This window comes from Triturus cristatus, chromosome 1_2, assembly GCF_964204655.1.
Source record: "Triturus cristatus chromosome 1_2, aTriCri1.1, whole genome shotgun sequence".
Taxonomy (NCBI): Eukaryota; Metazoa; Chordata; class Amphibia; order Caudata; family Salamandridae; genus Triturus; species Triturus cristatus.
In genome coordinates this window covers 914,285,671-914,302,785 of record NC_140580.1, presented here as the reverse complement: position 1 = coordinate 914,302,785, position 17,115 = coordinate 914,285,671, and the positions used below count along the sequence as shown (strand labels likewise).

Below are 17,115 nucleotides of genomic sequence, written 5' to 3'. Positions count from 1 at the left end.
TGTGTTCTATTCTGTGTAGTAGGTCAGTGAGGGATACAGTGGGTATGCAGAGTTAGGAAGATCCAGCGATGATGATCTCATATTTCCTGTTTCATACATTTAAATCCACCCCTCGCTTCCTGTTGGTACGCTCTGTGGTCAGTTTCATGCCTCCCCTGTGCTGGGCAGATTTGCCCTTAACTTAATGAACGCATTTCTTTGTAGCTCAGAGTTGCAGCAGCTGAGGATGTACACCTTGTAATCTCCTTGTTTTTCTCTTCCTCACCAAGAACCGCGGTCGTTTGGCTGAAAAGAGAACCATCCCCCTGCCCCCCAGCAGGATCACCAAGAAGGAGCCGAGCCCCTTCTTCTCGCACAGTGACGACAGCGAAGAGGGGGACAAGGCCAATGGGCAGCACCCCGAGGTGCGGCTGGAGGAAGACCTGCACATCAGTGTTATGAAAAGGAGGTGAGTGACTCGAGCTGGGGACTGACTGACCCCCACAAAGCATTGATCGTGGGGTGGGAGAATCTCTGCCAGCGCTGGTCTTTAGGGTGCTACAGGGTGCCCGTGATCTCCCATAACCATTGATGCGAAGTAATTTCAAAAGTAAAGATGGATTGTCCGTGTTTACTTCTTTTTGTACACATTTACAGGCTGAAATATGCGCCTCCCTGTCTGTATTTAAATACAGAACCAATGTCTTTGTGTGAATTACTGTCCATGCTGTCAGTCATGACTGCTCGTTCAGTGTGCATGCAGATTAATAGTATGGGGGTTAAAAGGAGAAGATATTTCCTTAAAAAGTTGTGGATGTGTGCATGTGTATGTACTGCTCTGCTCATGTTTTCAAATGAGTCTTTTCATTATAATGGGCAGCGTATAGTGCTAAACCCTGCTCGTAACAGCAAGGCGTCAGTGCCTAAACACCCAAGGGCAGTAGAAACATATGGCTGGAAATATGTGAACATAAGTTGATGTGAAGAGCTGATGTATTTCTCCAAACCTTGTGGTATTTTCCCAACCATGAGGTTACCGCAACAAGATTCCCACGGTGAGGCGTTGCAAATGATTTTCAAGGTTCCTTAACATCACCAAAGGACCCATATTTTCCTCAGCCCTGTGTCTACCCGTAGACTAGCTTTGAAACTAAAATCAGGCTGGGTGGGTGAATTGTAGGGCTGTCCATGGTGCTGAAATCCCCATCGGTTAACATTGGACAATAAAAGCATATGCGAAACAGAATTAGAGAATATAACTTAATAGCTAAGGTAGACCTTTTCCAAGGTTTCACTGAGATTATGCTGGTGATTTGCGGAAAGGTCACCTGGGTTTGCACATCTTATTCCTACCCCTACATTTAAAGACTGTTTAGCTGAACTTTTAAAACAGATAAAGCTTTTGGCTTCTAGTTTTTGTTATAGGATCTCGTTTTAACTTTTATTGAAGATGTATTATATTTCAAAGTAATGCCCATGATTCAACATTTTTCGTTATTAATTGTGATAACTTACTGCTGTGTTGTCGTATTTGGTATCTACTTTCACGCCACCTTCCCTGGCTGACTTCTCAGCCCCAGCTACCAGTAGAGAGTCAATGCAGCTATTGAGTCTTGCATCCATTACTATTGATAATGGCATTACTTCTAGTCCTACTACCTCGCCTACTATTACCCAGAAGTCTGGACCACTGGGCAAAACATATGGAGGATTGTATAAAAAAGTGTACACAGTCAATGCTCTGAAAGAGAATACTGTGAGAAGAGTGCCCAGACTGAGACACAGGGCCTTGACAAGTAATAAGAGACATCGATTTTAAAAGGAAAGGCTTGAGGTTTGGGGGTCACACGGGTCGAAGGAGTGTTGTGAGAAGAGGGTTGAGGGTGTGATAGGAGCTGAGAAGGCAGGGTTTTAAGGGGCTTTGTTAGAAGGAAGGAAGCTGAGAAATGACTAGGAAGAGAATTGAGCATCACTGTCCCTAATAAAATATTTTTAGCGCTGCAGATATTTTAAATTATGCTTTTAATTTCGCACAATTTCGGTCTAAGTATCTGATGAGCCAAATAGCCTTCTTAATTCTTATTAGAGTCCCCATAATATCAAATGCTCCAAAACGTAAATCTCCAATTATGGTAATGTTCCAGCCTGTCTTGTGGGAGGGAATGCTACAAGGATAGTCTGTAGAAATGTTCCCTGCCTCCGCCTTATCTGTTCCATCACAACCCACAGCCGTCTAAGACCGCATCAGCTGCCCCCAGCCTTCGGCATTCATCAACCTTCCACTGCTCATAGACTCGAGGCATCATCAGCCACTGAGCGGCCTCCGTCAGCCTTCGGGCATCATTGCGGTGCCTCGCCTCTAGCCCTTGCCAGACTCAAGGCATCATCGTTCCTGGGTTTGTTCCAAGCCCAATGTATCCTCATCGTCCACCGCCTCTAGCTCTGAGGCATCATCATCCCAGTACCCCTTCAGCTTCACGGAGTCGTCATCTCTCTTGGTCTCCATCCTTGAGACCTGATCACTCCTCCCTTCCCTCCATCCTCGAAGACTCAATGTTGCTGCTCAGCCTCGAGCCCTCGGATCGCATTTATCTTTAACTGCCTCCAGCCCTGAGGCATCAAATCTCTGCTTCCTCTGGTCATGAGGTATAATCAACCCTCTACCTCCAACACCTACGCTTCAACCCTCTGCGCAGTCAGTGGCGCCTCCATTACGGAGGCCAAAGCCTTCCAGCTAGGTCCAATCATCTCCCGTTTTGAACAAGTGAATTGTCGTCTTATGCGGGCATCAGCCCTCTCCACAGTGAGAACCACCTCAGGTTCTGGGGTAGCAGAGTTCCAGACAGAACCTCCTCCAGTTATGCGGCATCAGAGCTCCGTACACTCAGAATAACCTCCAGTTATGCGGCATCAGAGCTTCGCATAGTCAGAACCACCTCTAGTTCTGAGGCATCAGAGCTCCGCACAGACAGAACTTCCTCCACTTCTGAGACTGCAGCACTCCATAGAGACAAAACTGCCTCCATTTCCGAGGTAGAACCCCTACGTATAGTCAAAACCGCCTCCAGGTCTGCGGTATCAGCCCTCCATACAGTTAGAACCAACTCCTTTTCTAAGACATCAAAATTCTGCACAGCCAGAACCAACCAACTCCATGTTTGAAGCATCAGAGCTCTGCACAGTCAGAATAAATTCCAGTTCTGGATCACTAGAGCTGTCTGCAGTCAGAACTAACTGAGCTTCTGAGGCATTAGAGCTCTGCATAGCCGGACCCACCCCCACTTCTGAGGCATCAGTCCAGTGTTCATTCAGAACCGGTCCAACTGTGCCAAGCTAGAACCACCTTCATTTCTGAGACATCAGAGCACCGCACAGCCAGAATCACATTTGCGCTATCGGTCCTTTACAGTCACAACTAAACAGCCACAACTGCCTCTGGTGCTATACGTCATACTTGTGAATCACCAGCCTTAAGGTATCAGTTCTACGCACTCAGAGCTTTGCACAAGGAGGAGTTGCCGGTGCTAAAGTACAACATTGCACCCTTTCCCCGCACACCTCCTACGCAGGGCCTTGATCTGCAATGGTCGGTCTGGATTCTGTTGTCCCTAGGACTCTCCAGCTGTGGAGTTGAAATATAACTCGCGGCAGAGGGCGGGGCCTGGGAACCTGATGTAAAGGGCAGAAAGGATTCCGTAAGATTCAGCTGGGGTAGAACCGCACTCCTTTAGAGCAGGATGGAGGTGGCACTTAGGGTTGAGCCGTCTCATTAAAGAAGCAAGGAACTCTGCAGCAGCGACGCAGATATCCCATTATAGACATTAAGGAGAGCTGCCCAGTTACTGTAGAAAGGAAATACCAATTAGGGCAGAGCAGTCTGCAGGGCAGGAAGGCAATGACAGTAGTGTTGGAGCTGTCCTCCTAGGACAAGAGGGGTGGCAATTAGGGACGATCGGTCCGTTTAGGGTAGCCGGGAGATAGCCATTAGCATGAAACTGCTCTGTTAGGGTAGGTGGAAGATAGCAGTGAGGCTGGAGTTTCCTAAGGAGGGCAGGAGTGAAAAGCTGTCCATTTGGGGAGAGAATGTGGCCTAAAGGCTAGGGCGGTCGACCTCGGAGCTGGTTAACCGTCTTCAAGTCTCGGCAGGGACTCTCAACATTCTGTGATTCTGGGCAAATCACGTAATCTCCCCGTGCCGAACAAAAATGAATTTGTCCTTCTGTAACGTAACTGGTGCTCATGTACAGCGCTCTGATACCTCCGGGTCTAGCTCGCCCTATATAAAACGCCACACACAAAAAAAAATTGAAGCAGAAAAGAAATTACATTTAACCAAGAACTGCCCAGTTAAGGCAGAAAGAGATGGCAGTTAGGGAAGATCTGTTCTGATAGGGCAGGAATAACATGGCAATAAGGACGGAACTGGCTTGTCGGGACAGGAAAAAATTGCCGCTAGGACAATGCTAGACTGCTAGTACAGGAGACAGCGGGTCTTTAAGGCAGAGATGTCTTCATAGCGGAAGTGGCAGATTGCCTTCAGAGCAGTTGTGCTCTGCTAGGACAGGGTAATGAAGCCAAATAGGACAGAGATGTGTCCATTGCATCAGAAAGGAGGCAGCAGTTAGGACAGAGCATCCCCAGAAGGTGCCGATGGCCCAGGATCCTAATGAGTGTAGGGTCTGTGTGCACTGCAGGCAGCACGCCCAGCGTGTGCTAGTAGAGGCCATGTAGTCCAGGGTTCCGTCAAGTGTAGGGTCTGTGTGCACTGCAGGCAGCTCCCATCCTGCTCGGTGAGGCCAGATTAGTGATTCACTTCACGTATTCGAGCACCAGCGTCTCGCGCTTATTTAGTGCAGATTTATCGATAATGTCCTTCCCACAGCAGGCGCTGGAAGCCGCTTCCAGGCAGCATCTCTCTAGCCCTGAACACCTCAGCCGCATCTTCCAGTCTACGACAGTCGGAGGTGGTGAGTGAAACATCTGACTTACATACCCGGTACCACAGCCGTCATCTCACTTCCACAGCAGGCAAATGATTTCCACAGCAGTCACCTCACTCCCACAGCAGACAAATGATTTCAACAGCAGTCATCTCCCTCCCACAGCAGACAAATGATTTCCACGGCAGTCATCTCACTCACATAGCAGGCAGGTGCCTCACTCCCACAGCAGGCAAAACATTTCGTCAGCAGGCATCTAATTCTCTGAGCAGACATGTGCCTTACTCCGGTAAAAAAGAAACCACAAGGAGATGGGGCCGCTCCAAGAATATGGAACTTACTCCCGCCCTCCAGCAGAAGACTTTCGTCTTTGGCACGCTTTAAAAAGGAGGCCAAAGCTTTCCTAATGGGCAAATTCCTCTCCTAACACTCGCATTACAATCACCTCAGCGACTTTGTTCCACCGACTATTATGGCATTACCCATCGTTTTTCTGGATGATACCTGCCCGGCACTTCTGGGCATCCCACCCGGGATTTGAGACTGCTTGTTTTCTTGTATAATGTACCTACCTGTTTTACCCCTGAGATATCCAGGATTTGAGACTGCTTGTTTTTTGTATAATGTATCTGACTGTTTCTATCCCAACTGTATCCACCCCTCCTAAATGTATTGTATACCACCTGTCAATCCTGTAAAGCGCTCTGATACCCTCACAGGTCTGGTTTGCGCTCTATAAAACATACAATAAATAATAAATAAATAAAAATTATGGACAGAGCGTTGAAACTTTTCAGACACTCATCCCCAGTCACAGATCTGGGTTGAATCCATCATCGTTCTTTAGCTCACTTTGCCACCCCAGTTCAGACCCAGCCATATGTAAATCAATCATGACCATGTGCCTCATGAGAACAGTCCAGCCTGAACTGCCAAGCCATGTCTTCCCTGTACCGTAAACAAGCATCCTGGGACCGGTTTCGGGGTAACACCCCTCATCAGCCAGGCTAGCTTGAATCCAGTGGCAAAGTGAGCAGGGGACCCACGTCCTCCAGGGCTTTCATTTGACGACCCAGTGCTTGCTGGGTGCCGCTGCACTTACATCTATTGAACCAATAAACGAACATGATATTGATGATTTATAGCAGGTATTGGGATGAAAGGTCTACTGCATGGCTCTAGAGAACGTGCTAACCGGTCTTCTGTGGTTTTTTGGCAAGTCAATTGAACGTGGCTGCAGGCTGTTTGATTTTTACCTCAGTGGACATGGCAATCGCACTTCTGAAGGAGTTGCTCCCTGCTTAGAAGGACTCAGACCCCACCCCAGCATGGCTCTGAGGACAGGAGGGGAACCCAAGATCATCCTTCATCTAAGGAGGCGCAGGAGTGAGAGAGACTTACAGCACCAGGAGCAAGGTTTTGTAGTAGACGTGTCTACCTGTCTCCCTTAGGGAAGAGATGTCTGCCGGCCTCTCCTGTCAAAACACTATTAGCTCTGCCCCCTGTCCTTGCCCAAGCCTGCTTCATGAAAGGCTGTGATGCATATCCAGAGCTGGACTGGTCAAGACCAGTCCTGTAGGGGCTGCTGATGAACAACACCCCAACATGCCGTGATCATGCAGCGGAAATGCAAGCTCTGATTGGAGACACCCCCAACATTTTTGAAGATTGTACCACAGATGATTGGCCAGCTCTGAATAAATACTGGTCAGTTTCAATGCTGATGTGGAATCACACACCAGCATGGATGGGAAGATTGTTGGGCTCCAGGGTTTGAACATCTTGCTGATCAACATACTAGGATGGGCACTGAGCCTGCCGTCCTGCACCCTGCTAAAAGAGCTACCAGGTCTGTCTGGAGGAAAGTTGCATTCTTGCCATGGATGTGATGCTGGGGTCTGGTGTGTGCCATTGCAGAATGAAGCTGCCATTGTGTTTACCAACCCATGTCCGCAGGGGTACATGGACCCGGTGTAATGGGAAAAGATGACCATCCCCCCCCCAGTTTGTCAGCTATATGCCTTTGATCATGTTTATCGGCTTTCAAATTATACCTCTTAGAAATGTCACCACTTGTTGCCCTGGAGATCCTGGTGTGCAGGCGCTGGGGATCAACTTTAGTACTCCATCGGACTCCTTCCGTGCTCTCGCCCCATCAGCTTTCTGCAGAGGATCGGTGTTCTTTGTGAGTAGGCCCATTGGCCCCTTTTTGGTTGGTGGGATTCATGGTCTGGTCCACGCAACTCCTTGCAGAGCCCTGCCTGGGCACCAGAATCGTCCTCAAGGCGGATGTGTGCTCTGTTACCACCCAGCTTGGTGCAGCCCAGCTCCTTGCTCCTGACCCGGCCTGCTCTGTCCATCAAGGACAGTAGACGCGCTCTAGACTGCAAGGACCGTGAGCTGAAGCCGCCAGTGGTGTGGAGCTCCATATAGGAGTAGCTTCTTTTTAACATTCTTTCCACATCCGGGCGAAAGGCCGAAAGCACTTTATATTGGTTCAGTGTATAAACCCAGTGACAAATGCAATAGGAAGGGGTTTTGCACTGAATAAATCATATGACTAATACTTTGAAAGTGGGCTTTACATTCAACCCAGTTTGGGTACTTGTGCGTTCCTCTGTAGTCCAGAGGGGTCTAGAGCGATCTGGCCATTGTTACACCGTGCCCATGTATTGTTTTTATGTGTATTATTTAGATTTGTGTTTAGATAAATGTATTTTTTCTTTTACAAGTAATACCACCAGCTGGTCATTACTAACTAATGGGCAGCTCGGTTGAGTTGGGAGTTTCCTGCCCACACCGCCTCTCTTGGTGAGATTTGGACTGCTCTGCCCAGCTCCCTCCAAGGTCAAGTGCTAAGGGGGTCACTTGCTGCTCAGTTCTGGGTGAAATAGGAAGATGACATCCGAGTTCAACGACTCCACTATCATAAATGGAGCTCTGTCACCCCTGAGTGTCCTTGTGCCCCAAACCACTTCACCCAGCAGAAAAGCCCAGAAATGGAAGAAGAATGTCTGAATGACTGAAGCCAGGTGACCACCCCTCTCCTTATAGGAGAGTTAATCACAATATATTGGCCACGTGACTCTGCCCTGGTGCCAGGACCCCATACTCACAATTAAGGGTCACGGTTTTATTTATTTATTTTTAGACATACATTCCGCCTACTAAAACTCCATATACATAAAGCGTGCAGTTGAGCGTTTATCTGTTAAATAAATGTATTATATAAATTTGGGTATATATAATACTTGCAACTTCGATTTTCTAATCGAACAAGGAGAAATATCTATAAGAGGAGAAAGGGCAAATATGTCTCCATAGAGATGGAGACGTGAATGTGAACAAAAAAAATTGAGCCATGCTCAGAATTCCGTTTTCCACATTGTGACGTGACCCGAGTACACGACAGTAACAGCTTCCAAAAGAAGATTAACTCGCAGGGTCGAAGAAAGACACCGTCAAAGCCTCTAACCGGCCCCAGCACCCCCACCCCCTTCTCTCGTCTCCTAAAAACGAGGTCTTCCTTTTATTAATTTGTAAGAAGCCGCCTTGGCGGCCCCGCTCCGTGGAAGCCGAGCCCGGCGCTTGTACTGCTGATAGCCTGCAAATTATTAGTAATTTGATTTAAATTGAATGAGCGACCCGTAAAGCAAGGCGCGCATTACCGGCGGATGCAGCTGCCGCGCGCCTGCCCACCAATCGGAGGCTCCGCATTCGGCTGCCCAAGCGACTGCCTAATTGGGCATGGTGTGTGTGCAGTTAGTTACGTGCAGGGTGTGTGTGTGTGAGAGATGGTGCATTGGCCGTTGCACTGCTTTACCTTGGTTTGAATGATGTGTTTTTAGCAAATTAGCAGTTCTGTGCGTGTAGGTTTCTGCTGTAGTTTTTGTGTCTCTGTGCGTGTTTTAGATAAATGCGTGTGCAAAGGCCGGCTTTAGCGCTGGTGGCACCCAGTGCGACAATCAATTTTGCTCCCCCCCCCCCCCAACATATTTACTACCTCCAGGAAAAGTGCCCCTCGCCTCTCCATAACCCCTCTTTCACATACATTTAATTTGTCTTAAAGTACTGCTATAGTCTGGCTTTACTAATAAGAATTTATACCTACCCAAACAAACCCTTTTTAGCAACATTCAGAATAGATTATGAAAGACTGGAGGAAAAAACTTAAGTTCCTAACCAGTTTTACACAGTTTTTGTGCAGCTCTTTGATGACTGTTCGTAACAGTCCCTGTTCTATACCGGGGTTTTATCTCATAAACTGCTGTAACAAATGGATCTCTGTGACAAAAGCAGTGATCCACTCAGCTATCCACATAAAAAAACAGATCTGTTATCGGCACAGTATGCGTTCTTTGCAGCAGGCATATTAACCCTCTGAGCTACTTTATGGCGAGTCAAAACTGCCTAGACAAAGATATCTCTCTCTACCAGGAACATTAATCACAAGAGTTATCTTGACATTTTTATTGCTGCCTGAAAGCCAGACCACAAAGAACTCTGCAGCAGGTGTTTTTAAATTGTAAGTTATTGCTAAACACAGCCCCCCCCCCCGGTCAGCGCCCTCTTCCCCATGTCAGCGCCCAGTGCAGTCGCACCAGTCGCACCGCCCTAAGGCCTGCCCAGTGTCTGTATGTATTTAAGTGTGTGTAACTGTTTCAGTGTGTGCCTTTGTGTATCTATATTTAGGTGTTTTTAGCTATGTGTGTGTGAGAGAGAATAAAGTGCACGCGAGGGACCTTTTACTCACTTTTCAAGTCATCTTCTTACTGCTGCGGCCCGCGCAGGTAAGCGCGGTGGACCCTGGGACTGTATGGAGGGGGATTTCAACAGACAAAGACAAAGGGAAAATATTGATTTATATAATTTTCCCACGTGGTCATCTGTCGAATCCCCCCTCAACCCGGCCACACCGCTCTTACCTGCATGGACCTCTCCTGTCTTTTTATGTTCGCGACTACCAGACCACAGACCTGCCTACCTGTGATATTGTCAGGGGTGCACGTGTGCTTTGTTAGTTCTGACTTGTACACAGCATTTAAATGTTCTGGCAGCTCATATTTCCCAAAAACAAAACAAAAAACATAAAAATACATACATTAATAGGTACGCGCAGGGACTTTCGTCAGTCCTACTCAGCCACTGGTTTGTTTGGGACCCATTCACATTTTGTATTTGACCTCCACATCATGGAGCAAAGGGCCAGCCCTTTTCTGGCTTTGCTCTCGTCACTGTGAATGACGGCATTTTGGAAGTGCACGTCTGCCTAAAAAGTAGACCACTTCACTATGAGGTCTAGTAGGCCAATTTCTGATTTTATTTCTGCTTTCATTTCTTTATTTTTAACTAATTGTTGCAATGGTAATTTTTTACTGAATTGTTTTTGCAAACATGCGCACCCACCTTTGGACCATGACATTTTTGCTTTGTATTATTTTTGCTCTTGTAATGCAATGTGCACGTCTGCATTAAAAGTAAAAGAAAGAAAACATTGCAGACTGACAAAGCCCAGACTTATGGCTTTGCAATGCTTTTTTAAAGGAGAAATGGGATGCTCGTGGTAAGAAGTCTAGAATAAAATCACTAAGAAGCATAAAACAAGTCTTAAATAATTCTTCATTGTAATATTTAGTAAATAACCACATTCATGCTTCATGCAGGACTTCACACAAGCTCGCTTTTTGGGTATCCTCAGTGCCTCATCCTCCTGCACGTTTTTATTGCAACAGAAATCTCACACATTGGGCCAGTTGGGGCCCTTTGTTCCCAGTTAGATGGGTGAAAGCTACATTTGGTGCTACGTGCCAAGACAGCGATAGCACAGACCTAGGGGCTTTTTTACCAGCCCATTGTGCCGCCGGTGCATCACTCTTATTGACGCACCGGCAACACTATGGGCTTCCCCATATTTACACGGCTGTGTAAAGTTACCCTGCATTACTTTTCATGGCCTTGAAAATATGGTTCCCTTTTACTCATAACTCTGCGCCAGCACAGACACCCTTATGCCATTTTGCAAGGGTGCCTGCGCTGAGGGGATGATTGTTTTTGTGTAGAATGCAGCACAAATAGAAAGAGAGAAAAATGAGGAGGAATAAAAGTATTTCTCCTGCTTGCGCCTCCCCTGGAAAAGTGTAGGATTCTGATGCATTCCCTAGGTTTACAAAATGTTGTAAATATGGGAATGCGTCAAGTGCCATGGATGTTGCGTAGGAACACCACCAGCAACACCCATGGAACGTCCCTTTCACGTAGAGGTATGCGTGAAAGTGAAACATATTTACAAGGCCATGGAAAGTCACCCAGGTTGACTTTTCATGGCTTTGTAAATATGGGGAAGCCCATAGCGCTGCCAGTTGCGTAAACAAATGTGACGCAGCTGCGGCGCATAGGGCTGGTAAATTAGCCCCACAGTTTCTCCACGTACTTTATGCTGTCATTGGGTCTGCAACCCTTCAGCATCCCCCATCAGCAACTAGTCCATATCTCCAACCCTGCCACTGCACTGGTACCTTATATACCTTTATTAATAATGGGCCTTGTGGAGCGAGCATGGTCCACTCGTGCTCATCTGCTGCCTTATTACAACAATATACAAACACTGTCCCATTGCAGAGGCGTCCAGAAGCTATAGAAGCTAATGCGACAAAGGTCTGAAAGGTCATCCTCCCCTGCAGCTGTGATAACAATGCATGCAGCAGAGAAGTAGAAAGTTTTCCTTCTCTGCTTTGTAAGTCTGAATGGTATCAGAAAACCGTGGAGTTTATCAGCTGAAGAGATGGTGATCAAGCACACATTTGAGTGAGTCTGCTTTTCAGGGCTCCATGACTAGACACACATTGTCTTGTGTGAAAAGTGGTCATGTTTACACTTGCAATCAGTCCTGATTTGCACGTAACATGCACTTGTATCATGGAGCAGTGCGGTGACAGTGTGACAACTGGTTGGCGGGAATGGTGGCATTCAGCAATACATTGGCAGCAGAAGCCATGACAATGGAAGAGTGAATGTTTGCTGTAGGTAGAGATGAGGAGCAGTGGTGGTGTTGGATCAGTGATATCGAAGGATTGTGGGGGCTCCGGGCCAAATATATTTTGTGGGCCCCTTTTCCCAACCAATTTGAATTTATAATCCATTTTCAGTTAATTCATGCCCATTGGATTATTCATCACCGGAAGTTACATCACATAACCAGTAGCATGACGATGAGATCACAGGGAATGACCAAAAGAAACTTGACTTGGAACCGACTGCCGGAAAAGGCTATGTATCCTTTGAATTTTAGGTCATCGCCATGGGGTGAAGGGCTAGGACAAACATGGTGGACGAAGAAGACTGCAGGCTCCTCCCAGTCTAGCCATTTGCTACCCATTGTTAATTTATTCATTGGTCTTCAGCTTTACCCTTGTCCACACATGAGTGCAGTAGCTCCATTGCCATTTTCTTGTGCCTTTATGAGTAAAGAGGAGGGAGAAAAAGAAACAAATGTGTAAAAGAGGCATGGATAGAAAGAAGAAGGGAGTGAAAGAGGGGGTATGTCGAGAAAGGGTGTACAGGGCATCGGAGATGAGAGGAAAAAGAGGGACAAGGGATGAAAGCAAGTTAAAGGGGCAAACGAAAGAAGAGCAAAGATTAAGGATAATGATATAAGGGGAGATGGAGAAAGGATTAAACAGGTTATGGGATGGGGAAGAGAGGAACATGCAGAGAGAGTCTGGAAAGGAGATAAAGCAAAAAGAAAGGTATGCCTGGCATAGAAGGAAGAGCGAGGTAAAGAGACACATGGGATACCAGTGAAAGAAGAGTATGGAGCTGGCAATCTGAGAGGCACCAAGGTAGCTCAAGATGATCCCAGAGCACAGGTTCACACAGTCAAGACCGATGGTGAAGTAGCTTTCTTTACCAATGTTTTTTTGAAGGCACTTCTAGCAATAGACGGAGCCTCGAACAATATTGCAACTTTATATCACCTCATTTCGTGAACAAACATTGATGATGTACAACAGAATGAGGAGAAGAAACCATGTCATTTTTTTGACTCTAACCGCAATAAATAAAGATTGGTTTGGAGGGATTTAAAAAACATAAGCTGACTGGTATACACACTGGGTGTCATTTCCTCCCTTCGGTGTGTCCCTATTCGCAGCAATGAGGCTCATCATTAAAGTGGCACCAAACTCCCTGGCTGTACATAATGTTTCATGGCCGGACAGGGTGCTGCCCTGCTTTCAGCTGCTAGTCATTGAATTTCCATGCTCCGCATCGGCATGATTTGCTCCTTCTTCCTATCCCTGGACCATAGCTGTGTGCTTGCAGAGAGGGTAGGTCTTTGTGCCTCGTTGCCTTGTCTCCAGTGTTCCTGAGCCAGCCCTGTCGCCTCTCCCTCTTGCATAGTGTGATTTGGAAAGGCTGGTTCTGTTATTATCATTTTATTTTTCCTTTGCCGTGCTCCAAGAGCAGTGGGGCAGCGCTCCTCCGCCTTAGCAGTGGAACCGCCGCTGGTTGAACTGCCTCCCAGGCGACCCTGGTCTCCTCTGTAGACTTTGCCTCTGATGTGGAGGGAACAGGAGTGGAGCAGTCCAGGGTTTGCCTGCAGCTGACAGAGCTTCAAATGGACGGGCGTGGTCCGATACTCAGTAGCTGCACTTCTGCTGTTGGAAGGGCAGAGCACCAGCATTTCTCAGCAGGGGTTCAAAACTTTTAATAGGAGAGTCCAGAGACTTCTCATTAGTGAACAGATATTCCGGAATCGTGAGCACCAGCACTTTTATATTTGCATTTTAAGCACTGGCTACTGCGTTGGCCATGTCTTCTTGCACCCGTCAACTTAGCCCCGCACTGCAGTGGCCAGATTGATATCGCGATTGCTGAAGACTAAGGAAGATCTGGCGGGAAACCCTTGAGTGCCAAGGAGAGTTCGGAGAGAACAGTGTTAAGTGAGAAGAGATCAAGCATTGCCTCTAGGTGGGCTCAGTATGAAGCAATCAGGTCAGGGAGTGATGCTTAAACAGTCACTCACAAAAGGATGACGGTGCGCACTACCATCTAGGTGCGCCCTAGTAAACTCCACTAGCCAGATGACAGCCCAAACCTATGGCAGCCTACATCCAGTGTGCAGAGCACGCCCAGGCAATAGTTTTAGATGAAAGCCCACCTTCCTACTTCAAATACAGTCTCACTGTGTTTTTTTGGCATGTCTTTGTTTATTGTATGCAAGGCTGCAAATGCATGGCACTGGACGGCTCTGTGGTGGGCTGGTACTTGCGGCACACGGCAACATGAAGCACACTCCTCCCTTTCAGGCCGCTTTGAGGGCAGAATGAAATATATGTGTGTTTGGGTTAGGGTGACCAGGCGTCCCGGATTTGCCCGGACGGTCCCGGTTTTTCACCAGCTGTTCCGGCAGATTTCATGAAATTTAGCTCCTGTCCTGGTTTTTAGAGAAGGCCGACTGAAAACGGCGGCAGGTGCTTTTTTATGTTTTACATAGCAGGGATAGTTAGCAGTTGTTTCAAAAAAGCAAGTTAATTAACAGGCAAGCTTCTGGGTTTAAAAATTGCATTTTATGTATGTTCTAACTGCCTGTTCTGTAATTCTCTTCTGAGGAGCGCTGTCCTCTCGCTTCAAGTAAAACTGTAGTCCTTCTTCTATTTTTGTGAAATGTCTCGGTTTTTGGCTTTACAATTCTGGTCACCCTAGTTTAAGTGGGCATCCTTACTTAACAGAAGCCCACCCAAGCCCAATCAGATCTTGTCTGCATCATGCCCTTATTAACTCTTGCTCAGTTTTGCAAAATTTAGGAAGGCCGCGTATGGCTGGCTCACAAAACTATCACAATTCATTAAAGACGGAAGTAACAGTTTTTTTCTGAATAGCTATTACAATGTCTCTGTTATGATCAATTAAGAAGGGCTCCCCTTGAAAGATAGAGCCCTGGTCCAGAGGCCACTTTACCTATCATGGTCTGGACCACGTCTCAGCGTGGGGCGGAGGCAGACGGGAGAACATAATGTAGATTCAAATTGGATAAACGACTGTAAAGTGAAACATTAGTTAATGAATGAAGTTAAAGTCAGGGCTTTAACTGGGATGAAAAAACTGGGTGTCTTTAAAAGGGGTGTGGCCAGTGTAATGAAGGGCGTGGCTTAAAACGCATAAGCTAAATAAAATCTGTTCTAAGCATAGTGTGCCGCCCGACTTGTATTTTCCTGTTTCTGTCATTGCATCCAGCTATATGACACAACAAGTAACATCATACCTACAACAAGTCAGAACTATTGGTTTTGTCAATAGTTGTTATTTGCATAAGATAAATAAGCAGCAACGATGGCTTGTCTATAATATTGAAAAAGCTTCCACTTCCTCCTTTAAACAACTGGCGGTGCTCAGCACGGTGAGACCCGGCCCACTTAAAGCCCTGGTTGAAGTGATGAGCGGACATCTGAGGACAGGGGAATGAAAGAACAGCTTTCATCTGTCTCGGTGGTCAGCAAGCCTTGACGTGCGAGTGTGGTTCAAGATGTGTTAATGAAACTAGTTCAAGAATAGGCGAGCTTTTCGATTAGCTTTGCAGAATTTGGACAAAGGGCTCAATCCGGCCATTCTAGATTTTTTTTAACATCTATATTAAGCTCACAGCAAGCAATGCAGATAATGAGTGAACCAATGGCAGTCCTGCCATTAATTACATCACTCCCCACCCCCACGTCATTCCAAAGTTTGGGAGGTGAACCTGAGCGGTCGTCATGAATCCGAGCGTTTGCGTCACGGCTGCGTTCCCAGGTGGAGGGTATTTGTGCTGCGCAGTTGTCTGTGTCTTGCAGAGAGTGTCAGAAACAAATTCTTGTGCTGTGGTGTCTTACTTTCAACCTTTTAAAGACGATACCGCTCTATGTGCATTTTTAATGATGTGAAAAGTAATTTCATTTTACCGGTGAATATGCACATCCCAAAGTGATGCACAGCCCGTAATCAATCGAGCAGCTGCTATGTGGAAAAGCAGCGAGGTCAATGATGGCAGGGCTGGGCGGTGGCACCGAGCGCAAGGATGGCAGGGTTGGGGTGGTGGCAGTCAGCTCAAGGATGGCAGGGCTGGAGCTGTGGCAGCGAGCTCAAAGATGGCAGGGCTGTGGCGGTGGCAGTGAGCTCAAAGATGGCAGAGCAGGGGCGGTGGTAGTGTATCAAGAATGGCAGGGCTGGGGCGGTGGTAGTGTATCAAGAATGGCAGGGCTGGGGCGGTGGCAGTGACTCAAGGATGGCAGGGCTGGGGCGGTGGCACCGAGCTCAAAGATGGCAGGGCTGTGGTGGTGGTGGCAGTGAGCTCAAAGATGGCAGGGCTGGGGCGGTGGCAGTGACTCAAGGATGGCAGGGTTGGGGTGGTGGCAGTCAGCTCAAGGATGGCAGGGCTGAAGCAGTGGCAGCGAGCTCAAAGATAGCAGGGCTGGGGCTGTGGCAGCAAGCTCAATGATGGCAGGGTTAGTGGTGGTGGTGGCAGTCAGCTCAAGGATGGCAGGGCTGAAGCAGTGGCAGCGAGCTCAAAGATAGCAGGGCTGGGGCTGTGGCAGCAAGCTCAATGATGGCAGGGTTAGTGGTGGTGGTGGCTGTAAGCTCAAAGATGGCAGAGCTGAGGCGGTGGCACCCAGATCAAAGATGGCAAGGCTGTGGTGGTGGTGGCACCCAGCTCAAAGAAGGCAGGGCTGGGGCGGTGGCAACAATGTCAAGGATGGCAGGGTTGGGGCGGTGGCAGTGAACAGATGAGATGATGGGCAGTGGGCGGGCACAGCGCCTCTTGATAACTGGGCTGGCGGTGCTGCAGAGGGCAGCGGTGGTGCAGACACAAGCACGGAACTGAGCATCTGAGAGTTGCAAGTAAACAAGTCCAGAGTATCCCCTTCCTCCTCGGGGCAGCGCGTGCTGGTATCTTCACAAACAGAGGACTAGTCGCAGCTTTAGGCGGCACGGTTGCCAGGCATCTAATCTTTAAAATGCTAATCGTGCCCAGCGAAGGCACCGTGATAAAAACCCACAGCTTTATGTAACAGATCTGTGTGCGAAGTCGCCCACGACATCAAACCAGCAGCGACAGCGCTCCCTCTCCGAGCGAAGGTCTGTGAGATAGTGACGCACCGGGAGGTGCCGCCGTGCTTCGCCCTGGTTCTCAGCCCAGAGGCAGAAGGTCCCCAGCGAGAGCGGC

The 17,115-nt window shown here is 47.7% G+C and overlaps 1 protein-coding gene across 6 annotated transcripts in view; it reads left to right on the top strand.

Annotated features, from left to right (window-relative positions):
* SAMD11 (sterile alpha motif domain containing 11) overlaps positions 1-17,115 on the top strand; it is a 250,260-nt gene that overhangs the window by 67,620 nt on the left and 165,525 nt on the right. For all 6 annotated transcript variants that reach the window (XM_085609682.1, XM_085609681.1, XM_085609683.1 and 3 more), the window contains exon 3: positions 270-448. In XM_085609682.1, coding sequence (XP_085465808.1) covers positions 270-448 — 179 coding nt within the window. The remainder of the gene's footprint in view (positions 1-269; positions 449-17,115) is intronic.